We start from the raw sequence: 25,496 nt of genomic DNA on the forward strand, positions 1-25,496 counted from the left end.
TTTAATCTCCCCATTTTGATCCCTATGGAATCTTCTGAAAGTAAAAGAAGAATCTAACTCTAATCCATTTTCACTTGATATGGATATCATCCAAGCCTTCACAGCATATGAAGAAAAGGAAGAAGATTCAAAGCCCCTTTTAAAAAAATTTTTTATCTTCCACCCCATAAAATCCTTTGTCAGACCAACTCTGTCAATTGAGATCAACATTTTTAGTGTCTGAGTGAGATTAATTCTGATCAAGATGAAGGAAGGACGAGTCAAACTTTTGTGACAGAACCGAATTTGATGGCTTATTGAAAATGGACATGGTGTGGTTACATAGACCCAATTGATGGACTTCTTTGTCATGATTGGACCACTAAGTCAGTGATTTTCTCAAGCATGCAGGGAAAAACTGATCTGCATTTCCTATGCCTCAACTTATGGGGATCCTGGGCAGGGAAAAGTTTGGTTGCTGGTTCAGTTATCTTGAGGAGGAGTGGGTCAATTTTATTGAGACCTTTGTCTTCATTAGGAAAGAATTGACCCTAATCATCTAATTCTGAGTGTTTGTCACTGGAGGAAAGTTCCTCTTCACAAACGAAGGATGGTGGTGAACACTGCTCAAACACAGGGGAGTTCTCTGAAAAGGTCAGGTTTTCTTGGGGTGGAGAGGGCATTTGGAGCCCGTCAACTGAGAATCCTAGAACGGCAGGAGAGCTTTGTCCTTGATACATAGGCAGCAGGGTGAGGAAAAGCTGTCCGAAGAGGTGGAGGACCCCCCACAACTAAGCACATCTGCATGGTTTGGATTTGCAGGAAACTAACCAAAGAGTAAGCCAGTGCAGTTGAAGGTACATGAGCTATTGAAATAGTTGATTACTTGTGGAGAACTGTCACTGAGCAGGAATATCCTGGAGGAAACTCTCAGCAGCAGTCTGGGAGGAGACACCAAGGTTCTGATGCAAAGGCCCTCCCCGGAGCTCTGTAGCAACAGGAACCAGCTCATATGACCGCCTGAGGTAATCCCCACAGAGCCCTCATTTATTTTCACACTGAATAACTTGACGCTTGCTGGAGCCAAGAAAGAGCAAGAGCTACAACCAGGGAAAGTGGAATTCAATCAGGTACCTGTTGACTAAAAGCCACCAAAAGAAAGGCATCCTAACAGACATGGATGCTTCAAGATTGACTTCAATCTAAAAAGAGCTCCACACCAAAAGTCATCCATGCAAAGCTCTGGATTCATGCATTTAAAAAACTGAAGTTTCTCTAGGTGCTTACACTATAAATCAAAAGCAGCAGCATTTCTTCCACACCTATGTCCTACCACACTTCATCTAATTACTAGTCAACAGACCAATACAATTTAAAAACTCCCGGCTACTTGCTGGGAGTTTTTAAATTGACAGTCATCTCATCCTCTGCTCTCCACCAATGCCCCCTCAAACAGACTGGCTTTGTACCACACCCACAAGGTCAGAGACTTGTGCAGTTTCAGATGGGGGCATGAGGAGAGCATTCCAAAGGGGTCCTCTGGCTTTTCTACGAAGGTAAATCCAGTTCAAGTGCCCTTTCCTGATCTCAACTACAGTTGTGTTTCACGACGCAAGGAGAGATTTCTCAGGTGGGAAGGTCCCAAGCTACTGCATTTAGGACTTTTAGGTCAAAGCCAACGTACCTTTAATTCCACTTGCTAGCCAGAAAAAATAGTGCAGAACCTGGAAAGAAGATTTAATGTGCTCACTTCAAGAAACCACAAGTTATAATCTCTGAATTGACTCAGGTGTAGCCTCATGTACAGTACATTGCAGTAGTCCATCTGAGAGGTTGGAAAGGAGAATTATGATGGTATTGTCTTTGTCCAAGAATGGGCTCCTGTCTAGATGCAGGAAAATAAGGCAGTCTTGGTCATTGATGCCATGTGATCATCCATCAGCTAATAAGCGTGTAGCCAAACTTGTACAAAACCTCTCAAAACACATTTTCAAGCCCTCAACCCAGCCCACCACCACCTCAACATTATCTGGCTTGAGCTTTCACCATGCCCCAATTGCACCTGGACACTGGGAAGTACATCTGAAGGTACTCTCTGGATTGGAGGAGATGGAGGTAAAATGCTGGTATCAGTAATACACTGCATTATCAGCATTCTGAGAACACTTCAGTGGGAAGGCATAGGCTGAACTCTAATGGCCTCATACACACATTCAATAGAAAAGGGTGACAACGTGGAGCTTTGTGGCACCCCACGTTACCCCATAACACCCTCTGGATCTTCCTGTAACAAAAAGGCCAAAGTTACAGAGTACAACCCAATCCACTCCCAACATGAACAGCAAAGCGCATCAAAACCAGATCATTGCTCATGGTATTGAAGGCAGCTGAGAGACCAAACAATCTCAGGGCTTCTCTACGCAGTGCAGCAATGCACAGCAGAGGCATGTAATTGTAGAGCACTCTAAAGTATTGTGCCTTAAGTGCCCCGTGTAGAAACTGCAGATGCCATCTAAACAGTTCAGAGTGCGCATTAAACAGTACTGTTTCAAATGAGACTACATCAATGTGCAATAGGTACCTTTTAAAATGCACCAGCAGGGTCTACATGGGGCCAATTAACAGTGCAACAATTTAGAGTACTCTACAATTTACACCCTCTGATGGGCACTGCTGCATCATGTTGACAAGCCTGCATTATGTAGCTTAATTTTTGTCTCACTACACTATGAAGTTTCATACAAGTGTTCCAGCACCAGTACAAGTGCATACACACCAGATCCTGGCAATTTCTACATCATGTCAATCTTTGCTCCGAGCAGTGTAAAACAGCAAGATCTCAAATATTGCCTTGCGTTTCTAGGTTTATTTAAAATTTACTGCCAGACAACATTTTGGTAGCTTCTGTCAAATAAACATATGTTTGGTTTTTGTTCAATACTTAGCAGACCCGTGTCAACAACAACAACTGACCTGGACCAGCTTGCTAAGCAGGTGGGCATCTGCACTATGGGTGGATTGTTTCTTGGGCATCAGCACCTTTGCATTGCTCATGTCTCCCTACTGTCTGCTCAATGTGAAGCACATTGTGAAGGGGTATTACTTTTACTGGAGAGGAATTGTGGGAGAAACTGAGGGACTAATGTGGGGCGGGGGAAGATGGAGTGAGATTTTGAAGGGAGAGAAAAGAGGGACGTAACACAATATAGTTAAAGGAAGAGGAACGAGGCAATAGAGAATAGTGAGAGGTGCAATAGGCATTACATTGAAAACACAGGAGAGAGATCCACCAAGATCAAAGACGGGGATGGGGAGTGGGGGGAGAGAAAGGAATGAACATGGAGTGAAGAGTAAGATTACAACAGCAAGTGAAACAGTTAAAATTTTCCAAAGATAAATGTATCATCATTGGAAGCAATTTCCTATATGTACTGGGTTTTAAATTGCAAGAACTGAGGACATGCCTTCAGAATCTATCACATCACACCAAAGGGCAGGGATTTTCAGACACTTCCCTGGAAAGGAACACCCAGAACCCACCTTCAAGAGTTCTAGCTCTTTGATCCTCAACAATTGACAGCAAAGTGGACAGGGCAGGCACGAGACACAGGTTCTATTCCCAGCTCAGCCACTGACCCGCAATATGATGTTTGCAAGTCACTTCCATTCTTTATGCCTCTTTTTCCCCCCACAATTTACCTCACTGTCTACTTAGTTTGCAAGTTCTTTGGGTCAGGAACTGCCTCTTACTATGTGTTTACACAATACATAGTACAATGGGGCCTCTACTTGGTTGGGGCCTTTAGGTGTGATCTTAAAACCAGGAACATTAACTGTGAGGAAGCTTAAACTGACACTCTTTGGCAGATAAAGTGCTTCCCTTTCAGCGGGATCAGCCCATCACATTTTAAAACAGTAAACTAAATATTTTTTAAACTAACTTCAGAAGTAAAGTTTGTCTGTACTTTGTTTATACCTATGTGAAAAAATAGCCAAGGGGGAAAAAAACCCTCAAATTTCTATTTTGGAGATACTAGAAAGTTCTGCAACAAGGCCGAGGTTGTGGAAACAAAGGTGGATACTGCAGTTCTTTGTAGTAAATTTGAAACATAGATCAGTTTGAGAAAGCAACTGATCCAACCAGGTCTCTGGAGTAAAACTTTTCAGGCAGAAAATACAAGCTGTCAAATAGGATACACAAGCAGCCTGAAGTGAAGGATGTAACTAAACTGTTTTAGTCCACCAGAATAGTGCCAATGTTAATCAAGGACAGAAAAATAAACAGTCTGCCACTTGCCTTTCACTGACCACACTTCGCAACTGCATATCACAGCACAAAGAAATTTAACATTCTAATAAAAGAAAGCTGCCCCTTCCTCAACCCTACAGCACATGTAATTTTTAAAAGCATGTTTGGAATGATTTTTGTAGTTAAAAAATGAGTCAGAATGAAGATCACAAGGAGTAATGAGCCAATCTTAGTCTATTCTTTAAAAATATTGGTTTAAATTATTATAGGACAAACCTCAGCAGCCACACACATGAAAATTGTCTTGGGAAAAAGCACAAGACTTCAGCAGATAAGTGATGTGCCTAACCTTAAGCCTGTACTTATGTTTCTTTAAAATAATTTAAACATAAGCATGTTCTTGTCTCAATTTAGACTATATAATATTGTAACTGAATCAGTAAAAAAAAATCACTTCAGATTATAAACAGGCCAGACAAGCTAAATATAAATTTAAGCATTCTTTTTAAGCCACACTGGTCTTGTCCTTGATAGGAACAAAAGGAGTTTGGTCTTAATTCCCATCACAAACTGGAAAGTCAGTAAACTGTGATGTTGACTAAAGTTACATGAGACCACATCATTTACGTTCGGTTGTGAACTGTTGTAATGCATATGAATTACAGAACTCCGTTGGGCCAGATGAAAATCAAATACAACTATAGAAAATTGACGAATATCAGGGGGAAGGAGGAGAAGAGGACAGGAAGTCATAGATACAGAAAAGGAAGTCAGTTACTTTCTATTCTCAGAGTAGTAGGCCACACTAACATAGATGTTGTAGTAATAGTTACCAGAAAAGCAGCAACAAGATCCCAGCAGGTTTGATAGCGTTAGTCTAGATCTTAACAATGTTGTCAAAAATGAACGAATGCAAAAAGAGCTGCCATCTTGAAGTCATCAGTAATTTATATTTATTGGATTTTACACAGTTCCAACTCGTTACTGTTAGTAGTAATAAAATTCTAGTTATTTTTGGTAAACGCTATTCACTCTGAACGGAGAAAAAAATAGCACCTTACCACGTACTTTTAAGCACAAGTCCCAGGAAGGTGACGCCAGGAACAACTAAAATCTATGGAACAAAACAGTAGAGTGGGAAATAGGACAAGTTATTCAGATTTGATTTATCCTAACTGTAGGATTCATTCCATGCATTACCACAATGCAGTCTACAGTGAACACTCCACATATGAAGCAGTGTGTTTTCATGATTAATCTTCTGTCAGCAGCCATGAAATATCACACTGGAAGCAGTCAGATGTCATCTTGGTCATTCATTAAACAGGCTGAAACAAAGGATTTTTTTTCAAATGAGCTTAATGAGGAATTCAAGGCAAAAATTAAGTTCTCTTGTAGTTCTGAGAGCTCTGTTTATTAGCAAGTTCCAGGTGATTTGTTTTATATTCTGTATGGTTATTGGTCCAGCTACAAAAGGTGCTACTATATAAGTCTGGCAAGGACAGCACCTCACACTGGAAATAAGTATATAATTTTAGCCCTGAAGGAGTTGGAACCTCATTTCTGGCAAGTGGCTTTAGTTTAGAACTTTATTTAGATTCTCTTTCATGATAGGACAAGTAAAACTGTGGCAATTTTATTGTTAAATGCCATTAGTCTATTGCTTTTCAACTCAGTGAAAAAGTGGTAACAAATGTTGTACATCAACACTATTTCTAAATATTCATAATCTATTTCAGAGCATAATCTAATATGAAAAGCATGTCCCAAAAACATGGCTTAAAGATTCTCAACTTCTCCAGCACATTGGTAATAGGAGACAGCTTTCCATTCCTAGGTCATCATTTCAATCCTATAGCTGTTTGGCAGTCTATATGAAATGCATTTATAGTCTCAATCTAGTTCCTAATAGACAGGCACCCACATTACAAGAAGTTACGCTCAGTTAGCCATCTGAGAAAACAAATGCTTGCTTACCACTGGAAGCAATTCTCTTCCAGACTAGAGCTTTGGCATAGAGATGGTAAGTTTGTGCCGCTGCTGGCAACTTGTTTCAAACATCTATATGAGACTGCACATGTCAATCACCAGCAATTAATCTGCATTTCTTATAAGTACTAAATCCATTCTGTAAGTCTCCAAACGTTTTCCTGGATCTGACATTTTAATTATAATTGTAATTTAATTTTAATTTTTCATATTGCAAATTCATGAACAAGGACAGGATTTACCAGGTGTCTGCAACAGAGAGTCTAGCATAAAGTGCTGGCATAAAGTGCTGAATAGATACACAAACTATATTTGTCAGGTATATTTAATAAATATTATACTTCAAGAGTTACTGCCCCCCAACTTTATCCACAAAACAATTTTTGCATCTCCCATCCTATTTCTCATCTATTACAAAACCCATTTCTGTATAACCTCACATAGAACTTTTAAATTTGTTTAAACCAGTTATTAACACTGCTAATCAGAAATGCATTGCTGTGAACTTCTGAATGTGTTTGCCCAAACGAAACATTCTTCTGTAAAACTGCATTTATAACAACTGCACAACTGGTTGTGTTCCCAATTGCAAACTTGCTTGTGTACACAGCCCTTGGAAATACAAGTATATAGTATTAAAACAGGTATTCGTATAAATATATTTCACATTATTTATATATAGTTTAACCTAGGCAATAGCTTCATTTAAAAATATTGGTTGGAGTGGAATATAGAGAGAGAATTGAAGTTATCTTCCGATGAAAGCATGTAACTTGAAACCATAGGTTTTCCTTTCCCCTAGTGTGAAGATTTGTCCCTGCTGGGACTTGAACTCAAAAAAGCAGCAACTCAACCACTTGAGGTTAAAAAAATAAAATTAAAAAAAAAAAAAAACTCTATTTGCTGCCAGGCCTAGAAGCTCTTGCATCCTCTTTTCAGGCCTCCAGCCACTAAAGGATAGGATTATTACATGAAAGTCAGTGTGTACACATTATTTTAGCTATAGCAGACTAAAGCTTTTTCTGACACCGCAGTTATGGATTAATGTACACAGATGCCATCTACTAATATCTATACCTAACTCTTCCCCCACCACACACGCACACCCCCCACTTGAACACACAGAATATCAAAGCAGAAGCATTTTAAGAACTCACGCCATATGGTTATGCATCTCAAACACAATGACAGTAAGTGGAAAACCCAGGTGAAAGCAATTTAGGAATATAGTATGAAAAAGAACTGCAATGATAGGAAATTTCTGATGCTCTGTTAGATGTTGGATGTTCAGGGAATGGAAGTGAACAAAATCAGTGAGATTAGGAGAGAGGGGAAGAACTTTAAATACTAATTGGGAACTGTCTCCACAACACATACACTAACAAGAAGAATGGTGGATGAATTAGAAATGTATAGCCCTGGTTTTGGATACAGGGGATAAGAAGATTAATACTGTGAAATAATCACTAAAATGACACTGCCTCTACATGGTAAACTTAGTTTCTTTTCAGGGTTGCACTTATCCAATGTGTGCTTTTGAAATGACATTGATTTAAGCTATCAGCTTGCTACAAAAGATATATATATTTATTTGTTTTTTTTACAGACTGGGCTGAGTTCTGTCCTCATTTACACCAGCACAAGCTAAGAATAACTCCAGTAAACCAATGGAGTGATTCTGGATTTACAGAGAGCAGTATTTGGCTCAACTGTTTTCACCCCTTGCTGAACAACCTGTCCACTAGAGGAAAACCTTTCACCCAATGAGAAAGCATAGCCGTTAAAGCAGAGGGAAAAAGTTAAAAATCTGCTCATCAGACTGTCTTCCCTTCAACTTTGTTTATTGATGTACTGAACATGAAAAAGTACAAAGGATCCAAACACAAAAGAAAACATGTACAGCCTCTTAAATACTAAACAGAATATATTTTCTATTCCAACAGATGTGAAGTAATACTGTACAACTTCAAATAAATACCAGCCTTACATTTTATTAAGTGCTCTGATAAACACTGTAAAGTGAAGCCCAATTTACATGCCTTCTCATCAATGCCTTTGTTTGCTACAGTAGTATAGGAAAGAAGCATGTAGCTACTGTTTTCCCCATATTGGAAACTTTATTTTCTAAAGTATATACAAGTTTTAATGCAGAGGATTAGCTTCAACAATCTAAGTGCACCTAAGAATGAGAGAGTGCTCAGGAAGTCAATTGAGTTTTGAATAGCATTGAGTGGGTCAGCATGAAAACTCGCTTATTCACTTTAGCGCGCGCTTCACAGTATATGTACTGTACTATACTGAAAATTTATAACTACAGTCTAAAAGAATAAGAACCAAAAGCAACTGCAAAGATAATGTACAACTATGTTATGCATAGCACATTGCTTGTTCTAAGGGGAAGCATATGAGCATCTCAGTTTATACAAAAAGCAGGACGTAACTATACCGCATAGTTGTCAGTGCATCCTGGTGAAGGCATTATAGCCCTCAGCTTTTTAAAAAATTTATTATAAGCTAGATGCTAATCAGAAAATATTTTGTATTTTTTCTTAAATTTCTTCAATACATGGTAAAGACTTATTTCCCCAAATAGTGATTTAAGCATCATACAAAGTTAAATTTAATAGTATACAGGTATTTATGATTTTTGTATGAAAAATGTAAGGAAATTTGTTCAAATCCTATGGTTATACTCATTTTTACCACAAACATATTTATAAACAAAAATGTAGCATCACCATAAACAGCTGAAGCTAGACTATCTACAGACAAAATTAGCAACAAATCTGATGCACTGTAAATTCAAGTCCTCAGGACAATGAAAATGAATAAGCAGACCTCAAGTAACAATGTTAATGCCATTTACAAAGGAAAAAACTCATACGAAAACATTCAAAATCTGAACATCACTTGGCAATGTAAGTCAAAAATAAACCAAAACCAAAATTAGCTGAAAGGTTCATAAACGCAAGGTCTTATTTACATTACACAAAGCTCAGGTGTTAGCCTTGAACGTAACTTTCAAAATACTTTCAAATATATCCAACTCAGACTGCTTTTGCTGATTTGCTGCAGTGCAAACCATGTGCAACGTCTTTTCTTAAGACAAAACAATTCTTCAAACAATACTGCAAGTACATCACTAAACACCATGAGCTCTATCTGAAGGGAATTCTTTAGGAAGAACAGATTTTTTTCCCCCATCTCTCGGTAATTTAAATTTCTTGCCTGCTCATATATTTTTTTTTAAATTTTCATTTGTTTCAAAATCACAAATTAATGTGAGCCACCTATCACATAATAACCAGGATGATCAGAGATTTCACTGATGATTACAAAAATGAAACCAACAGTGTTTCCCATTGATTCTACTTCTTAATACAAAGGTCTCAAAAGTATTTCTACATCATAAATCTTTCTAAATTTTCCCCCAACCATTGCAAATTTCCTGGTAAGTTTTAAAAGCTCACTAGGTGTCATATGAAGAGATTTCTCAAAGTATTCAAGTCAAAATATTTGTTCCAGGACCAGTAAAAAGTTTCTCCAAATTTTTCTTTTTTATAAAAATAGAAGCTTTTTTTAAACCCACATCAAAGAGGCTCTTATCTCTTTGGCAAGGTACTGCTTTACGAAAAGTTCTCCAGTATTCTTACAATAAGCTTTTATTATAATGTACCCCCCATCCCCAACCCAAATCATAATTACAAAATAAATACTGTTTATAACTTTATAAATAAAATGTAAACTTCAAAATACTTTTCTTGAACAGACAAAACAGCAATGCATTAAATGTAAATTAAACACAAAGCTAATTAGGAAAACACAACATAAAACAACCAAGTTAGGGATTACAACACAAAGCCTCAATATTTACTCACAGGTTCAAGGCAGTTACGTAAAAAGAAAAGAAACTTCTTCCCTTAGCTGAAACATTTTAAAAGGTCCACCTTCTTCAAAGAAGGCAATAGAATGCATTGTGACAGGTAAAAACCCTGTACCTCTTGTCCATATTCAAACATAAAAGATATTTAAGAAGTTTTAATTCAAATACTAGCAATAAAAAAATCTCACATATTCTTAGGATGCTAAGTAGTCATTTTATCCCCATTTCAACACTGACTTACAAAGACATTTACTAATGTATAAAGTTTCTCTTAACTTGCCTTTGTTGTATAGTTTTCATATATAAATGGATTGAGGATAACTCATTAGGCTTTGTGCGTTTTGTTTGTTTTAAAGGAGACCTGCAAGACTCTGTCCCCAAGACGGTATCCATTCAGACTGGCTATTGCCATGGCTGCCTCATCATAGTTTGTCATAGTCACAAATCCAAAACCTTTGCACTTGTTTGTGTTAAAGTCACGGATGACCTTCACATTGGTTACTGCTCCAAAGGGTCCAAACATTTGCCACAGAATGCTCTCATCTGCATCAGGTGCCAAATTGTACACAAAAATGCACCATCCTGTTCCTGCATGTCCAGGGATATTAATTCCGGCCAAACTGGTCATTCCATCAATGGTCATTGGTGAAAACCTACTAAACAATGTGGGAAACAAAGAATCAAGAATAAGAATAAAAGAGGGGCTGTTTACAGTCAGTTCCCCCCAAAGCTATTTTTTAAAGCAAATATAAACTATTTACAGTTTGCATGAACATTCCAACCAAATTAAATTTAACACTGTAAGTTGCATTCAAAGTGTACAGAGACTATGCACAATGCTGAATGGCACTACACAAGTGAGGAACAGTGTCTGGCTAGAAGAAATAAACATTTAAAAAAAGAAAAACCATGCCAAAAACTTGAGGATTAATGATAAAAAAAATCAAGAGGAATTCCATGGAATAGATAAGAGGTTTTCCCTTTACTGAACGATGGACTGAAATGAAAACAGTTTCAGTTGAACATCTCGACATGCAAAAGGAACCCAACATAAACCTTAAAGGAAAAAAGTATTTACAATACTCCAAAATACTTTCTCTAAAGAACTAGTTTGTTGGAAAGTTATTATCAACCTAATATGATTCTTTATTACCTCTTTACTCCATAAGCCATATTGAGCAGATTGTCCAACCTGCAAAACATTTAGCAAAGTATTCAGTCTCTGGATTTTCTCCTATTCTTCTAAGGAAACTCAGTATCTTATTGCCAGTTTCCTTGAACTGTATTCCACAGAATGTGTATGCGAAGTCTGAAAGCTGCTAAGAACTGTGACATATCTTACCATACATGACGGGGTTACTGCACACATGCTCTCATTTCCATCAGGTAGTCATGTGTGGAAACAAGTTTCCAGTCTCCAGATTAGTGTAGAAAGTTAAGCAGTCACCAATGACCACAAGCTCACAGGAGTTCTCCAGAAAAATCAGCTTTTATATAAGATTCAGCTCTTAATTGAGAGACACTGATACTATGTTGATGGGGAGCATAGACGTACCCAGACCAGTGTATATTTCTCTATTATTGACCGTCGTTAGAAGACTTCTCAAATTGTAGAAATAAAAACATGAGAATATTGAACAATTTTAATTCCACTGTTCTTGTCTTACTGAAAATTTATTTCCAATGTAGTAAGGCAGACTTGCTATTAGCTTTATAATTCTTCCCCAGAACTTGTTAAGTAGCCATGTTAATTCCTTCTTGCCCAGCTGCAAGTCTTTTGATAAGTGGAATGAAACAAATGCGAGGATGCCAGAGCATCCTTGAAGATTTAAACTTATGAACTAACAACTAACCATGTGTTTCTCAAACAGTGAGGCTTGATGGAGAGACTCCGACTTCCTTCTGGGAAAACTCATGCATGCCAAGGGGGAAAAAAACCCAGAACATTCCCTCTCTTACTTTACAGTTTAGGACGCTACAAAATATGAATTGCCTGTACATTCAGTAAAAAGGGAATGGTCTATCTTATGCTGAGAGAGATGTTAAAAAAAAATCAGCCGAACAAGAAAAAAAATAAGTATCTGTCCTAGTTCACATTAGGAAATCCACGCACAGTGCACTCTTTTTAATAAGACGACCAAAAGATATGCTTATATTGCGAAGTGCCTGAATAATGCTTATAATTCAGGCAGAAAGGCAATATAATGTTTGTATCAACATCTCATTGAACACCTATTTAAAGGGAGGATGAAGGTAGGGTAACTACCCTCAAAGGGCAAAGTGAGGTTTCCCCTTCCAATGTACATTCAATAATTTTTCTCTGAGACTGTCAATGAGCATCATTTATGAAGGTGTTTTGTGATGGGATCATATCCAATAGAACATGGATTGCGATCACCAAAGCATGTCGCGCTACTGAACAGTCATATTGCAACTTTTCAGTATCTACTCACTTGAGTTGATTGAACCAGTAATCTAAATGTGAAATCTCATAATTAATCTAGAGTCATTTATTCTGGACACAGGGTATTGTATTTGAGCTGCCTTAAGAAAAAAAATGGGAGTCCCAAAGAAACCTACCCCATCAGTGCTGTTCCTGAATAGTAAAACATCTGAAATACTATCATGTATGTTATATAGTTTTCTGAAACTTTAGAAAAATAAGTATACTCCAAGCTTCTTCTCTGCAATACACAGAGCTATGATCTTCCTAGAATATATTAGTCAAACTACTTCTAAGAAAGATTACTACAGATGCAAAACTTTGTCCATTTAATATTTTTTCTGTAATAAAACCAACTTAATACAGCAGTTGAAAAGCAACAGCAGGCATCTCCTAGTAGGTATTATAATGGGAAAGAAAAGGAGGCTCGTTGCTTGCTGTAACTCAAAGCTAAACTCAGAACTGAAAAAATAAAATTAAATATTTTCTAATTATGAAGACTAGATCCAAGTCCCCTTCGAAAATAATAAATTTCACTATTACGTCACCGCAGTTTGATTTCCTATTTCCAACTTTCAGTAACTCAGAAATTCTGATCAGCAAACATTGCTATACATTTATATAGTTTTCTGAAGCACAAAACAGAATGAGTAGCATAATTAAAACATTTATTTTAATTTCAAACAAAGCTACAGCCACTTCTGGTGAGGATAGGCTTTTTAACATGCAATATGCTAGAGAGCTTGTTTTTTGCCCACTCAGTACTTACCCAAGAACCACTGGTCATGAACTAGCATTTTGTGATCATGCTTGCTTTAATTTATGACTGGCATTCCAGTAAAACCAAAGGACACAACAATTAAGTACTTTATATTTATTAGTGTCCCTTCCCCACTCATACTTCCTGTACAATACACTTCTCCCACCCCTTTATCATACTGTGAATTCTTTTAAAATGAACTTACAAAACCACCAAGACAAGTTTTCCAAACATGGGCACCTAAACAGTTTAAATTTCAGAAGCATTTGACACTCACCTCCTATGTATTTCTACCGAGAGCTGAAAGTGCTCAGCACATCTGAAACCCAGAACCACTTATTTGGGTGCCTTAAACTTAGGTACAAAAGTTAAAAACTGCTCTAAACCTTTAAAAAAGAAGTCAATCTATTTAGGCAGAATTTTAATCTGATATTTAATGTTGATGGAATTTTTCCATGACAGTGGTCCCCAACCTATTTTACTAAATTTTACAGGCTACTTCCCTCAGATCCCACTGAGGAATACACTAAGAAACTGCACCATCTACTCAGGACACTCCCTACACTAACGCCAGAACTAATCAACATACCCTTAGAGCCCCGACCAGGGTTATTCTATCTACTACCCAAGATCCACAAACCCGGAAATCCTGGACGCCCCATCATCTCGGGCATTGGAACTCTCACTGAAGGACTGTCTGGATATGTAGACTCTCTACTCAGACACTACCAGCACTCCCAGCACTACCAGCACTCCCAGCTATCTCCGTGACACCACTGATTTCCTGAGGAAACTACAATGCATTGGTGACCTTCCAGAAAACACCATCCTGGCCACCATGGATGTAGAGGCTCTCTACACAAACATCCCACATACTGATGGAATACAAGCTGTCAGGAACAGTATCCCTGATGATGCCACAGCACACCTGGTTGCTGAGCTCTGTGGCTTTATCCTCACACACAACTATTTCAAATTTGCTGACAATATATATCTCCAGATCAGTGGCACCGCTATGGGCACCCGTATGGCCCCACAATATGCCAATATTTTTATGGCCGACCTGGAACAACGCTTCCTCAGCTCCCGTCCACTCACGCCCCTTCTCTACCTACGCTACATCGATGACATCTTCATCATCTGGACCCATGGGAAGGAGACTCTGGAAAAATTCCACCACGATTTCAACAGCTTCCACCCCTCCATCAACCTCAGCCTGGACCAATCTACATGGGAGGTCCACTTCCTAGACACCACGGTGCAAATAAGTGATGGTCAACACCACCCTATACCGAAAACCTACCGACCGCTATGCCTACCTTCATGCCTCCAGCTTCCATCCCGGACACACCACAAGATCCATTGTCTACAGCCAAGCACTGAGGTACAACCGTATCTGCTCTAACCCCGCAGACAGAGACCAACACCTAGAAAATCTCCACCAAGCATTCTCAAGACTACAGTACCCACACGAGGAAATAAGGAAACAGATCAACAGAGCCAGACGTGTACCCAGAAGCCTCCTACTGGAAGACAAACCCAAGAAAGAAACCAACAGGACTCCACTGGCCATCACATACAGTCCCCAGCTAAAACCCCTACAACGCATCATCAGGGATCTACAACCCATCCTGGACAATGATCCCACACTTTCACAGGCCTTGGGTGGCAGACCAGTTCTCGCCCACAGACAACCTGCCAACCTGAAGCATATTCTCACCAGCAACTGCACACCACACCATAGTAACTCTAGCTCAGGAACCAATCCATGCAGCAAACCTCGATGCCAACTCTGCCCACATATCTACACCAGCGACACCATCACAGGACCTAACCAGATCAGCCACAACATCACCGGTTCATTCACCTGCACTTCCACCAATGTAATATATGCCATCATATGCCAGCAATGTCCCTCTGCTATGTACATCGGCCAAACTGGACAGTCTCTAAGGAAAAGGATAAATGGACACAAATCAGACATTAGGAATGGCAATATACAAAAACCTGTAGGAGAACACTTCAACCTCCCTGGCCACACAATAGCAGATCTTAAGGTGGCCATCCTACAGCAAAAAAACTTTAGGACCAGACTTCAAAGAGAAACTGCTGAGCTCCAGTTCATCTGCAAATTTGACACCATCAGCTCAGGACTAAACAAAGACTGTGAATGGCTTGCCAATTACAGAACCAGTTTCTCCTCCCTTGGTTTTCACACCTCAACTGCTAGAACAGGGCCTCATCCACCCTGATTGATCTAACCTCGTTATCTCTAGCTTGCTTCTTGCTTGCTTATATATACCTGCCCCAGGAAATTTCCATCACTTGCATCTGAAGAAGTGGGTATTCACCCACGAAAGCTCATGCTGCAAAACGTCTGTTAGTCTATAAGGTGCCACAGGATTCTTTGCTGCTTCTACAGAACCAGACTAACACGGCTACCCCTCTGATACTTCCCAACCTATTTGTGGCCAGTAGCACATTCATGTTTTCAGAAGAGTGTGGCGGGCGCCAGCAATTACTCACATACAGGGCTGGCTCCAAGCATCAGTGGAGCAAGCACGTGCCTGGGGCAGCACATGCTACAGGGCGGCATTCCATCAATTCTGCAGAGTCAGAGTGGTTTTATTTGTTTTTTGGTGTCAGTTCTGGGCAGTGCAGAGAGAAGCTGGAGAGAAGCCGCGAGGACAGAGAACACTGGCGCCCGCAGCCTGCAGCCCCAGAGTACTCTGTCCCCAGCGGGCGTGAGGCCGCGGCTTCTCTCCAGCTTAAGCTGCGGCCCCGTGCCTGCCAGGGACTGAGAATACCGACGCCCACAGTCTGCAGCCCCGGAGAAACCAGAGAGAAGCTGCAACACCGTGCCTGCCAGGGACCAAGAACACCGGCGCCAGCAGCCTGCAACCCTGGAGTTCTGTCCCCGGCAGGTGTGGGGCACACATAAATGCCCCTGCGGGCGCCATGGCACCCACGGGCACCACGATGGGGACCACTGTTCTATGATAACGAAGTTAACAACAAATTTAAGGTCAACCCTCAGTAGGCATCACCTCACTGAAGGAAAGAAATTTACCACATAAGGTCTGCTCTACATTCAGATGTTGTACTGGTATAACTACATAGGCTAAAAACATCACACGTTTTAGCCAATATAGATATATTGTTATAATTGTGTTCATACTAGGGGGCTGTATTATATGCATGAATAACCAGCATAAAGGTAGCTTATACCAGTGTAGCTTATTCTCCTTCCTGCGCAGGAAAGAAGCCACACTGTTTAAGCACATTTATACCAGTATAACTGTATCCACCTGAGTGGGTTTGTACCAGTATAGTTATACAGCTGTAGTTACAGCAGTATTACTTGTTTGTGCAGACATGGCCGAAGTAAGGCTTCATGCACTGGTGAGCTTCACTGAAACTGAGTTACAGGCCCTGGATTCTACAGTGCTCCAGTGCACCAGACTGGAAATTCAGTGAGCGTTTCAGATTAAATTTAAAAACAAAGGGACATGATTTTCAAGAGTGATTTTGGATGCCTTGATTTCTGGGTACTCAACAGAACAGTTCAGAAGGGCCTGATAATAATCAGTACAACAGAATATCCCTTGTGTTCTTCAATTTGAAATAATTAAAATTTTATGTTGGCCATACATTTTCAGCATACTACCAAATTGTTTATCAAAAACCATGTAACTGTACAGCAGAAGCTATTTGAGGGAAGTTTATGAGAGATATTGGGGATTATGGAACCAACATATTAGCTAGATGTTTTTCGTGAAGTAATCAACAAATGAAATAAGAAGAGCTTATATAGTACAATAATGTCTGCTATACAAGCTCTAAGATGTATAGAATGGATGTAAAATTATGACAGCTTAAAAGTTAACACCCTTTTGACAAGACAGCATGTTCTGGAGGAATGAGTCAGAAGGCCCCAAATTCTAACCCTGCCTCTGCCATTGATTCACTGTGTCCTTTAGCCAGTAATTTCACTTTTCTGCCTCACCTTCCCCACCTATCCATCTAACTCAGAGCTTGTGAGATTCAATTAGTGTCCATACAGTGTTTGGAACACAATTACAAAAAAAAAAATACTATGCCTTATTGTTGGGTTTGATAGGAATTAATATTTCCCTCACAGCAGTGGTTTCAGGTTGCTTTCAGACACCAGCAGACATCATTGCATCTGTTTGCACTCTTTCTGCAACCATATCAACTAGGAAGATTTTATATTAAACCTGCAAAATTATGTTCCAGGATATCAGAACAGGATAAATTCCATAGCTGTGGAACATATGTGGTCCTTTAGGGAATAGTAATAGCTGGCATATCCCTATTATTCACATAACTAGATTAAAAGATTGGGACAGACACCATGATCGCTATTCAAAAGCTAGCACTTACAGATACTACACCATAGTATTAGAGATACCTCAGTTATAATCGCTATAATAAGAAAATAGACTTTTTAATGAAAAAAATGTACCTAAAATAAGAATGACTTGGGACTTTGATGGCCAATCTTACCAGAAGGTGCTGAATGCCACAAGACAGAGGCCTTGACAGCAAGAGTTATTTACCTCTGTTTTCAGGTCCGCAAAACAACTCCCCCATGATCTTACTTCAGCACAGTGCATTCTGGGATGTGTCGTCTTAGCAGTGCAATTTCCACTCCTGCAGTCAGCACTGGAGCAGGCAGTCTGCATATGGAAAAAGGGCAAGTCTATTTTTATTCAATATTCAGCGGTTTTCTGCAGCTTAGTAATCTTTTTATACCCTAGTTAAGGAAATCCACTGAATACTGAATTAAACCAGTTACCCTTTCCCCTAAGACAGACTGCCTGGTCAGCACTGGAGCATTACTGGGCAGGGGGCACTTCATGTCACCAGCACCAAATACCAAGAGGTTGTGGAGCTGTATGACTGTAGTCACTGGTGAGCTGCTTAGCGGAGATGTAAATAAACGTTTCGAAGTCTGCCAAAAATGCGGTCTGTTTGTTTGGGCATTCAGCCTTCTAGTGAGTGTGGCCAGCTTGCAGCTTTTGTAACTGTGTGCACACTTTTCAAGGATCTATCAGCTGGTCCAGTTTTTACTTAGCAAGAACAAAGACTGTTTTTACTGTATATTTAAGCTTTCAATGTTTAATGCATGCTAGTCACACACCCCAGAAAAAAAAAAAGGACAAAAAAATCACTGAAAGAAAAAAAACATTGGGTTTATGAATGTAGATAATACAGTATTTGTTTCACTCTCTTCTCACCATCTGTCCTTTTCGATACACTAAATATCACCGAGAAACATTTATGGCTGTAAACTCAAAAGCATGGGGGAAAAAAGATCCACGAAAAAAGTACACACCACGCAAGATGTGGCTACATTTTCAGAATGGAAGTGTAGGGTCAAACAAGGAGATGTATGGCGTGCAGAATTTAGATCTCTAACTAGAAACAAAAAAGGTAAGTGAAAAGGTAGGATAGGGGTTGTGTTTTGGCTGTGGCACACCATATGGCCAAGGAAGAAGTTAAATTGTCTAAACCAACGTTAACTGAATTGACTTGCTTATGAAGTCAATAGTACTCTAAGAAATTAAAGTAATTTTAAAAATCATGGCTCTCTACCGATGCCTGCTTGGGAAAAATATCCCGGCTTAACACTAAATGTTGCTAATTAAATAGTTTACTAGATATTTAGACTCTGGTCTGGTTAGATGGCAGTGATTTTTTTTTAAATTGTTCTGCACCATGAATTTGAAAGACTTTCAAAACTATGAAGTCTCTTACGAAGGGCGGGGAGGGGGATCACTTCAGGAGGAGAATGGGGCAGGAGGAAACTGAAAAGGGCAGGCCCATGGGAATTCCAGAATTCAATGGCTCAGCCATAAACGTAACATATTTGACTTACCTAAAGCGTTGAGCCTGCTGAGCTAGAGGTCCTGGATACCTTCTGTTTGGAGACTGATACAGCTGGGAAAGGATGGCCTGATTGGTTTTTTGGCTTGGATTGTTAGCAAACTTTACGGTGATTGGCTCTGTGGCACCTGGAGGCTTCTGCCCATTCAAACCTTTGATAGCTTCTTCTGCTTCGATCCGCTTGTCAAATCGGATGAATCCTACACCTCTTGATACCCCTGCATTGGATGAAAGAAGAACATGTTGATTGATTAATTCAGGAGACTTGTAGAATCCCCAACATTAGTAAGATTAAATGTCGATTTACAGGTTATTATAAACAAGGAACTTCCAGCAGCAGAGATTCAGTTCTGGCAACAAGTACAAAATGTGACTTTTCTAATATTACCCAATCCAATCCTATCCATTAGGAATACAACAGGCCACACAGTACACCTGAGCCAGTTTGTATGCAAAGGAGATTGGGGAGGGGAAAGGGAATTCTAGCTGTGACAGGATTCAAGCCGTTGGGGGAAATCAGAAGTAATGTTAGTTGATTCTAGACCAGGACGGGCAAACTTTTTGGCCTGAGGGCCACATCGGGTTTCCAAAATTGTATGGAGGGCTGGTTAAGGGAGGCTGTGCCTCCCCAAACAGCCAGGTGTGGCCTGGCCCCCCCACCCCCTATCCAACCCCCCCCCGCTTCTTGCCCCTGGCAGCGCCCCCAGGACTCCTGTCCCATCCACCCCAACCTCCTCTTACCTGTCCCCTGACCACCCCCAGAACCCCCACCACATCCAGCCCCTCCTCTCATTCCTAACTGCCCCCCTGCCCCATCCAACCACCCCTTCTCTCTGTCCCCTGACTGCCCCCCGCCACCCTATCCAACCCCCACTCCTTCTTGACTGCCCCCCCCCGGGACCGCTACCCCCATTCAACCCCCCTTTTCCCTGCCCCAACCCCTATCCACACCCCTGCCCCCCGACCACCACCAGCCCCACCCCAAACTCCCCTGCCCTCTAACCACCACCCATTACTGCGCTGCCTGGAGCGGCAGCGGCTGGCAGCGATACAGACACGCCACCCAGAGCAGGAGGACAGGCAGCTGCGCTGCCTGACAGGAGCCAGCCACGCCACTGCACAGTACAGAGCAGCCGGTCAGCCCGAGCTCTGCAGCTGTGCTGCCCCAGGAGCTCGCAGCCCTGCCACTCAGAGCGAGCTCAGGCTGCAGGGGCGAGGAAACCACAGGGGAGGGGCCGGGGCTAGCCTCTCGGGCCAGGAGCTCAGGGGATGGGCAGGAGGGTCCCGCAGGCCGGATGTGGTCCGTGGGCTGGGGTTTGCCCACCTCTGTTCTAGACTTATCTTTACCTGGCACTTTGAAGAAGACTTCAGAACCAGCCATACAGTAGACTAGATAAGGAGCAAAAGACTAAACTATTTTTTAATTAAAATACTTGTAGCAATGTCCCCCCACTTCCTGCCGGGGTGCACTGGAGAAAGGATGCCTACAATCATTGTGCCATGTTCAAGACTGAAGTACAAGATCTGGGTTGCAAACAATGGGAATTTCTGCTATTTTAATTTTCAGAGTTCACGTTCCTATAAACTTGATGCATGATTTCAATATTTTACTGCACAGCATTTTAACTCCCTCAACAAAAGCCTATTTTCAGCTTTGCTTGTCTATAGATTATTTAAGATATATTGTGGAAGGGAGGTGGCGAGATGGAAACATTTGGTGCGGGCAGGAAGCAAGGAGGGTACTAATAGTAAAAAAAGAGAGGGAAGGTCTAAGGAGCACATTAAACCTCAAACAAGTGGCTTAAAATGAATTTAGTTTACTTGAACAAATTAACGTGAATGGGAGGAAAACTGCAATTAATCATAGGCCTATTGCATTTTGTTTCATCAGAGAAAGGACAAGGAAAAGTTAGAAGTTTACCCACAAGCTCTTTCTGAAATTATTTTTAAAGGAAAAAAATATTCTATTAACAATCAGTGACAACTTAACATCAAAATGACAAGGAACAAGAGTAAGGAAGTTTAAAGAGCGGAATGTCACAGGCTCAACTTTGCATTTATCTGTCAGTTTGTGTCACAACATTATTATTCAGATAATTTTGAATCTAACTCTTCCCTTTACCTTTAGAATAGTGTGAAAAAAATACTTAGAAGGCTGCATAATACTTCTCTAGGATGAAAAACAGTTTACATTAATTCTTATGAGAATGTGTATTTAGGGTCTTCTTCCCACTGTATTTAGGGTGTACTACACACTATATATTTATAAATTTTACAAGTCTATTCACCTGTTTGTTTTGGTACCAGATCATACATGCTATTTGCACATGAATACTCATGAGAAATGTAACAAGTATTTTATTTAGTGGATTGTTTTTAGGGCTTGGGATGGGAAACTGCATATTCTAATTCTGGCTCTACCACAAAATTCACTTGGGCAGATCACAACATGCATCTCTCAGGTTTTCCAGCTACAGAATACCTATATGCAATTGCTCACTAATTATTGATAAGTTTGCACACACTATTATACATAAAACATACTAAATTTGGTGTTAGAACTTTGTTGAAAGCATGAGTTTACTTTTATTTTACAGCTAACTTTATATCCTGTTTAGAGAACAAATTAGAAAAGTCAAAAATGTTTCTCCCCCACAATTTGGTCAAACTACACTGACATTATAGTTGGAATTTCCATCCATCAAACTGACATTATGGGGGTCAGTGGGATTAGAAAGGAAAAACAGACTTGAAATAGTCAGGGGAACGGAAGGGACTGAAAGGATTGAGAGGAGAATCCTTTTCTATGCCCCAGCCCTTGTTGTACATTGTTTAAATACAGTCCATGAAAACATCACCTTTTTAATTTGATATTTGTTGCCAGCCTTTACAAAACAACTTTGGTGTAGGCAGAAGATAGACTACTACCGAAATTCAAGTCAGCCAGTTGAACTGTCATGAGTATACAGAAAAATTACACACACTGTCCAAATCAGACTAGTAAAAAGATGCCATTGAACATTTTGTGGCATCCAGCCTGTATCAGAGGCACATGCAAAAAAAAAAAAAAGTATCTAACCTACCAGAGTTCCCAGTTTGCTTTTAGCCTGTGCTAGCACTGCTAAGTACAGAATTTACCTGCTCCTAAGGATCTCGAATTCATATTCTTCTATGTGCCCATAGTAGATGATGCAACCTTGAAAACAGTCTTAACAGCAATTACCAGTTCGGGTCTTGTGTAATCCTAGCCTGAGAGAACTAGCTGTGCATTACTGCATAAAATTTTGCTTTTTATAAAAAGATTGTTTATTAGCATTTTATAAGGAGCATGGGGACTATTTTCACGCAGCAGCTTGGAAATGAAGATTATAGCAGCTGTAAATTTATTACAAGCCATGAAACAGGCTTCAAACCTGCACCTTCAGGGTAGAAATGACTCAGGCTGGCTCACTACACTCCACAATCTATTTTTGTCCATGCATATTTATGAACAATTCCAGCAGAAAATTGTATTTTCTGGCCCACATATACCTTTGATATGTTCTGGAGGCAAGTCTGCTGCCTTGGAAGGTGGAATATTTCACAACCTGCCAGTCTGAGAAAGTGAAAGAGGCAGTGCAGAGCAGCTGCCTACTTACCAGTGACTTGGTCAACTAGAATACGAGAAGTAATAATGCGTCCGTATTGAGAAAAGAGCTGCTCCAGTTCCTTCTGGGTCATTGTTTTTGGAAGTCCACTGACGTACAAATTTGCATCTCTGATAGAAGCTGAACTTGGTCGCGCATAGGAAACCTTGGGAAAGGGAGGGTAATTCATTTAAAAAAAACCTATTCAGACCATGATTGAAATGGGACAAAAAAAAATTGTGCCTCCCACTTATTCAAATGACTACAAGGTAATTACAAAAATACTGCTCAGTGAGCTAAAACTTATTTCAAATGTTGCCTTAAGTGTCAAACAATCAAAAGAACACCACAAGGCAAAGGAATAGGATTTACTGAGTACCTCAAGCTAGTTAAGTTGTAATTTAAAGCCATATTCCAGAGCAAGGGAAAAAAGGTGTGTGTGAATGGACACTTAAGCCAGCTGTTGGAATAAAAGTGCTCTTTTGACACTAGTTTAAGCCCTTTTCTGATGAGATTAAAACAGAAAAAATATCCTATCAGAAAAATCTGTTCTATTTATCCATTCATTTCAATCTCCCTACACACTAAAAATGCAAGAATTAAAGTTAGCTTTGAGATCAATGTCATACATGCCTTAAGAAAAGCAATCCAACACATTAGCAGCTTCTCTACTCCAGTACTGAGTGTTGTCCTGTTCCTCTTGCACATTTGTTTGACTCCCCCAAATAAAATACGGCACTTATCTGCGAGGTGAGATTCCCCGAGGCACTTAAGACAGGAGTCATGGGGATCTCCTGTTGGCATCGGCTTGTGACAGGCCGAGCACGGTTTGAAACCCGGTGAACCGGGCATGGGCCCTGGCACCGGGTGCGGGGAAGGGGATAATCCCCGAACCCCTCTAACTATATACACTAACTATGTTATGAACTAATAAAATTAACTACAACTATAGAAATTTGAATTATATACACAAGAATTAATGAGAGAACTACGAGTAGCTAGGGAAGTGGAGATCAGCTAAGCCGCACTCCACTGTTCCAACGACCGACACGGGCGGTAAGAAGGAACTAAAGGGCCGTTGGGTCGTTAGGGGTATATATTCGGCACCATGGCGGCGCCACTCTAGGGGGCGAACCAGCCGACCCACCGAATGTTGCTAGGGTAAAAATCTTCCGACGAGCGTGCACGTGGCACACACACACCTAATTGGAATCGATATGAGCAAGCACTCGAAGAAGAACTCTATTTTTAAGGATAAGTAGCCAGAGTGGGTGTATGCCATGCTAGTTTTTTTTGCACATTTTGAAACAATGCTAAGGTCCCACAACCAAATCTGACTGATAGTCTAAGTTCTCCAGATTCTCGGAGATCAGATATTGGGAAATTCTAGCCAGTAGTACTTTAAGAAGGACTACTCAAGACACCGAGCTATAATGGGGATAAACATTTCTGCCAAGGTTTTCAGGACTATGGCCTAAAAATCAGGCTCCTAAATCCTTAAGCCCTTAAAGCAGCAGCCTGATTTCCCGACATGCTAAGCATCCAGCGCTCCCACTGAAGTCAACATAGCTGAACTGTCACTTTTATCGCCAAAAATCACATTAAAAATCAAAAGTCTCTACAAACAGGGGACGAGGGGCAGAATGTATCATTTGACATCTTTCCATTTAGACTGGCTAGAGAGGTTACATTTTATCAGTCTTGATGATCATTTCTCCCCACACCCCTGATTTGGCATTTATCCAATCCAAAAGAACTTTATTTCCATACAGCCCAGGATCTGTGACAAGACTACAAACACAGCTACTCATTAGGTGTCATAAATCAATGATTTTTAAAGTGCCCACTAGGAGCCAGACTACAAGGGAGACTAAGTAACACTACCAGCACCTCAGTCAACCAGAAGTAATTAAACAGTATTCTCATTTTGGCATATAGAAAACGATCACATTTTGCCAGCTAGCTGGAACCGGCAGCAGTAAAGATTAACTTTTATTAAAATCAAAACAAAACATTTCACTGATACTTTGGTCAGTTACTATATACCACCAAATGAAATAGTTTGCCCATTTGCATTGGTGAGGGCAAGCCTGCGAGCAGAAGTTTGTGCACCTTAAAAGCAGAGTTTGTTAAATTCTAGCATTAGCTTTCCATTCTTGTCACCCAATAACCTCCATAATGATAAAAATCTCTAGGGCAGTGGTTCTCAAACTTTTTTTCATGGTCCACTTGAAAACTGCTGAAGTTCTCGGCAGACCACTTAACGATCTTTCCAAATGTTGTTTGTAGCGTTAGCTAACTATTGTAAAGCGCTTTGGATAAAAATGCGATATTAAAAAAACCCCTTAACTAGCTTTTTTTGTTCTACAAATAAAAGCACACAACTCCTATTTTAATATCAGTAGTCTACCTTTCTCATGCGATGGATGTGCCCTCTCTGCACTGCCGCAGCAGCCCCCAAGCTGGGGCTGGGAAGGAGGAGGGTCTCTCCCCTGCCACAGCAACCACAGAGGTGGGGCTGGGAAGAGAGGGCCGTCTTTCCACGGCAACCGCAGCCCTGGAGCTGGGGAAAGTTGCCTCTTTCTCTGGCCATCACAACCCTGCATGTCCCAAATCCCCTCCACCCCCTCTTCTCACCCCACTGCCCCCTCCCACCT

The 25,496-nt window shown here is 40.4% G+C and overlaps 1 protein-coding gene across 18 annotated transcripts in view; it reads right to left on the reverse strand.

Annotated features, from left to right (window-relative positions):
• Window positions 1-8,049: 8,049 nt before the first annotated feature.
• The window catches only part of ELAVL2 (ELAV like RNA binding protein 2), a 146,035-nt gene continuing 128,588 nt past the window's right edge, over window positions 8,050-25,496 (reverse strand). For 11 of the 18 annotated variants that reach the window (XM_045022248.1, XM_045022256.1, XM_045022245.1 and 8 more), the window contains 4 exons: window positions 22,852-23,005; window positions 19,206-19,431; window positions 11,254-11,292; window positions 8,050-10,756 (listed from right to left, as the gene is read on the reverse strand). In XM_045022248.1, the coding sequence (XP_044878183.1) occupies window positions 10,426-10,756; window positions 11,254-11,292; window positions 19,206-19,431; window positions 22,852-23,005 (750 nt within the window). In that variant the 3' untranslated portion in view covers window positions 8,050-10,425. Of the gene's footprint in view, window positions 10,757-11,253; window positions 11,293-17,883; window positions 18,004-19,205; window positions 19,432-22,851; window positions 23,006-25,496 lie in introns of all 18 variants that reach the window. The other 7 variants (XM_045022250.1, XM_045022247.1, XR_006580653.1 and 4 more) reach the window with 6 other exon arrangements.

The sequence above is a fragment of the Mauremys mutica genome, chromosome 6, assembly GCF_020497125.1.
Source record: "Mauremys mutica isolate MM-2020 ecotype Southern chromosome 6, ASM2049712v1, whole genome shotgun sequence".
In the NCBI taxonomy this organism is placed as follows: Eukaryota; Metazoa; Chordata; order Testudines; family Geoemydidae; genus Mauremys; species Mauremys mutica.